This window comes from Aplidium turbinatum, chromosome 8 (assembly GCF_918807975.1).
Source record: "Aplidium turbinatum chromosome 8, kaAplTurb1.1, whole genome shotgun sequence".
Taxonomy (NCBI): domain Eukaryota; kingdom Metazoa; phylum Chordata; class Ascidiacea; order Aplousobranchia; family Polyclinidae; genus Aplidium; species Aplidium turbinatum.
The window spans coordinates 20,457,617-20,465,967 of record NC_137479.1 but is presented as its reverse complement, the minus strand read 5'-3'; the positions used below and the strand labels follow the sequence as shown (position 1 = coordinate 20,465,967).

General features: G+C 36.2%; 1 protein-coding gene across 1 annotated transcript; it reads right to left on the bottom strand.

The window, feature by feature from the left end:
• Window positions 1-1,794: 1,794 nt before the first annotated feature.
• On the bottom strand, window positions 1,795-5,553 carry LOC145775597 (TLC domain-containing protein 2-like). The gene has a single exon (XM_082586910.1). It carries the CDS (start codon window positions 5,535-5,537, stop codon window positions 4,788-4,790), a length of 750 nt encoding a protein of 249 aa, XP_082443036.1. The 5' UTR covers window positions 5,538-5,553; the 3' UTR covers window positions 1,795-4,787.
• Between the last annotated feature and the right edge of the window lie 2,798 nt (window positions 5,554-8,351).

The following is an 8,351-nucleotide window of genomic DNA, read 5'->3' as shown; positions in this document are numbered from 1 at the left end:
ACTGTAGGCCTTACTCAAAACAACTGAATTCAGTTTTGCTCTCTATGGTAGGGTAACCTAGTAAGCTAGGCCTACTATTTCAACAATTTATATCGTTCGAACTATTCTACTGATGTAAGCTAAACATCGCAGAAAAATGCGAAAGGTTAGCACCACCAGGAATAACCTATCAAGGCTTTGTCAGTCCGAAGATAAAGATTCAGAAACCAAACCAACTGGAGTTAATACACACCGCAACAGCAACTTGACATTAGCTACTACAAAATAAGGGTAAACTTGTAGTAGGCTAAAAGCTAAAAACGATAAGTCACGGTTGCCCTACTCTGAACCAGAGTTGGATCAATTGTAATTGGTAATTGTAATTGATGTAATTAATTACAGTTTTTCATGTAATTGTAATGTAATTGAGGCATTTTCATTCTGTGTAATTGTAATTTGCTAAAATTTTGGCTCAATTACACTTTCAATTACATTTAGTAGTGTTCCGCCTCAGCTACCACCTTATCCACTCCTTTTTTTCCAAAACCCCTTCTATTGTAAGAAACGCCAATTAGTTTATTGTGCATTATTTTGCCTGGTGAAAGGCGCCCCTTTTTCATTTATTGATTTTTCTACACACAATTGTTTATGAGTAATTGTAATTATTAAATGATTTTTAAACACGTGGCCGTTGGCTTGACTGTAGTGTGTATGTGTAGTCTATGCCATGCCGAAAGGCATCCCTTCATTGAAATTGTAATTTGACATTTTTAGCACTGAGTAATTGTAATGTAATTGAAACATTCAAGGGAGTAATTGTAATTGAACTAAATTAATGTAATTGATCCAACTCTGCTCTGAACACATACAGGCTTCTTCTTGGTTGATACTGGCCAGGTGCTTTGCACATCGTCGCCCTCCAGTCACCAAGCTAACATTTAGTGTCACCACGTTATGGCGGTAGACGGACACAGGTTATAGTGACCCGGCAGGACACTTTGTGCACAGAAATCCTTTACTGGTCCACTGAGGTAGGTCCATTTTAAAGGAGAGGGCAAAGATATGAAATTTGTACTTTTAATAGTGACAGCAAGTTGAAAAAAGATGTTACGTTTGACGTTCCCATAGGCGTGTAGGCTAACCTTCGACCGATTTACTTCTTTTTTTCTACAGTTTTCTTTTCTACCATCAAAGCAAAAAGTATTAGGCCCACTTGTCCTAACGTAGAAGGGGTAGCGAGTCCTAGTTGTGACCATGCTTTGTAGGTCAGTGCTGCATGAAATCGAATTGGCAGAATAATACAAATGGCCGCTTTGAGTAATCATTATAGATATTTTTCCACGCACCAAATAGACCTAACTTAGACTGTTTTTACATACCAGCAGACTCAACATAAAACCAGATTAAATTTGCATCAGAAATGCTGCCACACCTTTGCGAAAAAGAGTTGAGGAGCAGATAGTCAAAAGAAAATTATTGAAAAACGGAAAAATATAAGATAGAAAAAAAGTTTGTTGTATTTTGAACACAAATGTTGGATCATAAAACATGCCTTTCACAAAAAGCGTGAACATTTACAGCAGTATTAACGAAATAAGCATTAAATTGATGAGCGTAATCAATAAGCTTTTGTTTCTTGGCAGCCGATTGTAGCAAGAATTAACAGCGAGAGACACCATGTTTCGCCGATGAGGCTGTCCCGTCAGTAGCCTATTGCACCACCAACCCTGCCACAGACTATTGCATGCGAAAACAGCCTACCGCCACCTAACAACACCAACGAAACACATAATGTGTTGCATCACATCGGTTTATTTGAAGTCTAAACGATCAGTCAAGCTACCTTGATTTCAAATATACTGCAGTTCCATTTCGAAACAAATGTATTCATCATATTTGTAAAACATAATAAAACAGTGTTTCAAAACAGCGACTAAATTTAAAAGCAGAAAAGTTAACTGCAATTGGCTATCATTACACGAAAAAAAACACACATCCAGTTATAAAATACATAATGTCAAATAAACTACCAGAACTGGACAAAAGGAATTGAAACAAGGCCGCTTTATTCCACATTTCAGTAATTTCTTATTTCAAGTTTAGACTACCGGTACTTATTTCGTATCCAATAAAACTCTGTTTATTAATTTGTTCAATAAATTTCTTTGATTTTTTTAAAAATGCTTTAAAATCCCCGTTCTCACTAAATGTTTGCAAAGACAATTGTTTGGGGCTCGCAAAACAAAACTCTCCATTGACAAGACAAATGAAGTGGTTGGTTTTCTAAAGATAGGCTACTAACCTAAGAAGGAAAACAAGATCAAAAATATCACCGGTAACCAAAATGTCGCGTCAGGACTTACATTTATATCGAAAGAAAACGACTCGCATAAAAAGGAACTGTGACAGAAAATCTCGGGGACATCAGTGTAAAATAACTTCTGAATGGACTCGGCATATGCATAGTTTAAAATTTGTCGTCATGGAAAACTAGTGATTCGACAACTTTTTATGCAAAAATGTCGTTGTGTTTTCGCAAGTAAATTTTCAACAATTCACAAACATTGGTTGAATTAAAAGTCTAAGTGAAAACCTTAACCTTGTACAGTTCTTCAGTGAGCTTCTAAATATCAATTTTACTTGTGAACTATGTCTTGAAAATCTTCTTGGTTGCAACAACGGTTTGAAATGTAATTACTAGTAAAGTTTGTGAATAATATTTTTCATATCGGATAAATTCACCACCGTTTCACGCAAATGTGGTGCATGACATTATAAACGTGTATTTATAATATAAATAACTTTGAAATCACAAAATACTATTTCCACAGCAAACATTTTAAAAACATCAATAAGCATCAACGATATATTTTTTAAATAAGTTATGCAAGTATACAGTACAATAACGAAACAAATCAAACAACCGGTGTAGAGATGTCTGAACCACTAAATGCAAATTGCCAAATTGCAATGGAAAAAAAAATAAATGCATATACGACAGTTAGTCCCTGTCTAATAAAACCTTCGAGTTGCATTTATGAAGATTAAACTTGTTTTTTTACTATTGAAGTGCAGTGAAAGCTCGTAAATGCCAAATTCAATACAAAATTAAATATTCAGGGGTGGAATAGCACGATTGCAAATAGGCATGTATAGGGTGCTTGACTGAAGGCCGGTTAAAAAAACGCAAGTCAGACTTTTATCATTAGTTGAATGGATCAGACTTGATCCTGCTCTACTAACTTCGATTGATTTAGCTTGTTTCTCCACCTCTGATTATCGTGTGATCTTAAGTTGCAAAAATTCAATATTATAGAATCGTAAACATGCACTATAATCTAGACTACAATTTTTATTTCAATGAAAGCAAATTCAAAGATCTTTGAAATCTTATTAAAGCGTTTATATGAAGGCCTACTGAGTAAACACCCTAACGTGTGAATACAAAATTTGCTGAGAATTTAAAGCAATGGACAACGCGAACCAATGAGTTCGATATATTAAGCTAACATCTTGTTTTCTCTCGTAAGCAGTCAGGGCATAGGTAAGAGCTTGGTGAAAAAGACAACTTGTATTACATATCCGCTTCTAATACTTTATGCTCAACAACTTACAAAATAGAAATCGAGCTACGACATATTCCGTTATGCGTTTTCTAACTTGATAAGAAATTGGGATTTTCAGAAAAACAAGCAATTTAACGATATACCGGTACTCAAATTGTAAAAAAATTCTTATTTAACTATAACCTTCACAAGTGAAAAATGTGGCTTTCATTAAAAGCAGTTTACTTAAGGCTGAAAAGTAGTAGTCTATAATAGGCTAATAGTAGCTTTGGTTTTATTTTGATATTTACATCAAAGTATGATCCATAAAGTGGTTGATTCAAGCTATCACAAAAAGTTGTAATAAGTTAATCTGCATTTACAGTATCACAACGTGTTTATTCTGACGCCAGTCAATTCTTAAAGGAGAAAATACTCTAGTGAAACGAAATAGTTTTCAGTTGAAAATGATCATATAATTGTTCTCTGAATGCTGGTCTATCAATGAAAAGGCTTCTATCAAGAAACTATGCTAAAAATTTTGATTAATTAATGTATCAATTATTTTTCACTTTTTCAAAACTCATTGTTTTGTAGCCTAATATCAGTCTGTGGATGCAAGATAGGGCACATCCACAAACATGGAAGTCTGGAAATAGTAGTGCCATCACATCTGAGACAAATAAAACGCAGAAGTCGATGAAGATCAACATAGTCTACTTAAACAGTCTGAAGAACTGGGCCGCAAATACAGTTGTCAAAACGAATGTTTATAATATCCATTATAACACTTAGAGACGCATGGCAGATCATGATTTCCAACGTCTGCATCAAGTACTGTAAGAGGCGCATAATCATTATCTTTAATAGCCTATGTTGGTAAACAACTTGAATATATCAGATTTCTCGATCGTTGTAAATTTAGCGCACGATTTATCGTTGGGAAGTCTTGATTTTTCTTACACTTCTTGGTTTAGCTGCAGTAACTTGTTACTGGGTTCTGCCATAAGGCTACTGTAGTGTATACTAGGCAGGTGGAAGCCTAATACCTGAACTAGCTTGTTCCAGAAGGCTTGTTCAACAAAACATCTGAGTAAACGCAGATTATTACAACATCCTTATGATAGTTTCAAGATGTATATACACAAAAATAGAACGTATCATGCTTCAAAAGAGCTTCATGAAAGCTTTATACATTAGGGAATTGATTTTTGTGACACATCTTTTTTTCAAAATGTGACGCTTAAATGAAAAGTCATCGGCTCATTCCAACTTCTTTTGAGACTTCGAAGTCTTTAAATAGTCCGTGCGCACCACTCTTGAAAAGAGCACAAGATTTATGATTCCCATAATCACTATACTAGCAATGCCAAAAGCCCATACTATGGGAATTTTCGATAGCTCTTTTCGGTCATAATAAACAGCACAAATGAGCATCCAAAAAAGAGCGAGCAAGCGAAACACCACAAATGTCAAAAAGTTTGCATGCTTGTTCAATTTGTAAATGAAATGGTTTTGTGGAAAGCAAGATAAACGAAACAATCTGCGTACATGAAGAAAAACGCTATTGATTTCACAACTGTATGCCATGATCAAAAAATTGTAATATTTTAATTCGTTTCCAAAAACACAGCAATTAGTTATAACAGTAATGTGATGAATAAGGACTGTTAAAACATCCCAAAAATTAAAGTTTTTTGCTAAATCAAACATGTCATAGATAAAATAACCGACAGGAACGTAAGTAGCTAACCGAACAATAAAAGTAGATGTAGTTGTACCCATATTTTGCCATAAATGTGGATCAGCAGCAAAAGCACCCAAACAAAGAGCACTGGTCACACAGGAATGAGTGACGGAAACACTTAAGTTGAACCACTCCTTCTGGTACTTTATGGAAACTTTCTTTCCTATTAATTCAAAGCTTTCGACAACCACTCTTGCAATGTAGAAGAATATCATCGAAGATAAGGCGATTGCAATGTTTTCTTTTGTGTGGACATCAAATGACATCTTAAAAGGTAAGAGTTCAAACTTAATCGTGGAACAACACACCTGAAACAGATTTTAAATGTAAGTTTTTTAAACTGCTAGGCTTCATACAGTAGTGTTGACAGGGGATCCAGGGGATATTTTTGTAGTGGGATGATTTTAAGGGCCCGGAAGTTTGAAGAAACCACTGCGTATTCTTTATATATAATGGGGTTTTCTTAGAAATGTCTTGATTTGGGGACCGGGGACACCATTGGTACCGGGCTCAGATTACCTTTTCAACGGCCCTGCTTAGCCTACATACAGCGGCAATTGCAGCCCGGCTACTAAAAAAAGCTTTAGGCTTAGGCCTACTACATTCTCTTTCCAATAGTGTGTCAAACAACTACACTAATTGAGCATTTATGTTAAAATCATAGAAATGCCTTTAGTTAAACAACATTTTTATCTGTCAAGCATACGGTATAGCTTGTAGAAAACATTTTTAATCTACAAATATTATTCAGGGTTTGGCTACAACAATACGAGAACTTGCGCTAGTAACCACGAACCTACTAGCAGGCAGAGATGTACGTATGCGCCGCAAATTCTACGCCGCATACTTGCGGCGTAGACTTTTTGTTTGCGCTGACGCTTGCGGCCACATTTTTTTGGATAGTTTGCGCTTGAGGATGCGCCGTAAAGTTTTCACGGTTTTTTAGCGCATAGCGTTAACACATACTTTTTAATGTCTTAGTTGTTGTTTGCAACTTTTTTTGTCAAACTGCGATATGTTGACGTCTTGCAATTGCCCATTGTTCTAGTGTTGTGTCACAGTGTCATCTATTGTTCAGTCAGCTGGAGTTTGTTTGTAGGCTATATCGCACTACTGCCTTTGACGCTAGAGTCCCACGTGGAGACTGAAGTCTTGCAGAAAAAAAGAAAGAATTAGTTAAAACAACTTAGGCCTACTGAGAAATTACTTAGTAAATTACGGGTCAGAACAGGAATGTAATGTAAGCAAGCAAGTAGGTAGGTTGGTAATGTCGCTCCATGTAAAATGTAAACAATGACTTGGCTTCGTAGTGTGAAGTTTTTTTTAGTCAAGCAGTGTTGAAGGCGTTTGTAAGCAATTGTGAGCACTTTAATTTATATTAGTTAAGTCTTGCATTTTGGGGCAAATCAGAAACTTCTCAGGCAATGAGCAGTGCAGCCTATGTATCTAAACAAACTCAAATATTTGGTCTCCGACCGTGATTGCTTGCATGATGTTGTAGTGTTGTACTCTGTATCTGTATGTTATATGTAGTACATTACTTTACCTTTGCCGGTTATTCTTGTTGTAGGCTATGTAGCGTAGTAATGTGTAGGCCTACATACAGTAGGCTATCAAGCCATAGGCGTAGCCAGGGGGGGGGGGCGAAAGGGGCCATAGCTCCCCCTCCCAAAAATTTTCCAAGTTTGGATTCCGAAGTTGAGCCCTTTGTTAAAAATGTAATAAAATTTGTAGAAATTTATAACGTTTTCCAAGACATCTGGCTATTAACACTCCCCAGGACTTGTTTTAGACACACAGAAAGACACCAATAAATTTTGCAACTCGTAAATCGCGCAAAGTTTACGCGATTTATGTTTCTTTGAACTAACTTGTGGAAGCAATTTCAGAATGGCTTACTCTGTTGGGTTTTTGTGTAGTTATTGATGAGTTTTTGTGTAGCTGAGTTTTTGGTGTTCTCTAATTTTAGCCGCAGTTTTTGCCCGTTCGTGTGTAAGAGCTACCTTTAATAAGTTAATAGCTGTTTATCTGTTAATAAACTTCATACAAATATTACCCTAAAAGTGTTTCCAGAAAGCGCTATAATCTATTATTTAAGTGTAATTTTTCAAAAATCTTTCGGGGGAGCATGCCCCCGGACCCCCCTAGAATACGCGTGCCTTCGGCACGCTCTAACCCCCCACCACTTTCATCGCTTCTCTTGCTCAACCCACCAGGATATGCCAACTGCACATCAAAGTGGCGATGGCTTAAATCCAACACTTTGTTGTTCATTTCAATTCATCAAATATTTGGCCCCCCCCCCCAATTTTTTTTCTGGCTACGCTACTGTATCAAGCTAAGGTAATTTTTACTTGACAATTTATACATTTTGTTGCGTAAGTATGTAATTATATATGTTTTGTAACTTGATGAGCAGTTTAGCAAAACATGCATCCAGGGGCCAATTGTGAGAGGCTTTTGAGTAGCCTACTGCTAATAACACTAGTAATGCTAACTATCCCTGAATGCTAATAACAAAGAGTTGTGCAGTTCAGAATCTAAACTTGCTTGTGTCTGGCAGTTTTGTCTTCCATTAACCCACTTTTTAAAAATCTTATCAGAAAAAAGTATAGAGCTTGCTGAGAGAATTATGTCATTAAAAGCAACATTAGTCTTATTCAAACGGAATCATTTTAAAAATAGTGTTTTTTATAATGGATTTTTAGGAAGCGACAGTTAGTATATTACTAGGAGCGACAGTTAGTATAATACTAGAATTTTCTTGATAGGCATATGGTACAGTTTCTTACACTACACTATTGTATTCAGGGAATAACTTACGGTAATACTAATCTCCAAGTGAAATGGAGCATGATAATACAAATCCATGGGCCCTAGCCCCTACATGGAAAAGTATTTTAAGCTCTCTTCTTCGAAAGGCAAAAACTTATATTTTCACTGCCAGATGTGCCTTCCGGCCAAAAAGATAATTTCTTGTGACGAGAAATCGCGAAGTGGCTTGAAAAGTGTGTTGTTTCGAGTGGTTTATACCGTGTGAATGTTTGGCACCTAGCAAACAAAATGAGTTTGCGCTAGAG

Excerpts from the sequence above, each read along its gene's own strand:
- LOC145775597 (XM_082586910.1), bottom strand. The coding sequence starts at position 5,537 with ATGTCATTTGATGTCCACACAAAAGAAAACATTGCAATCGCCTTATCT.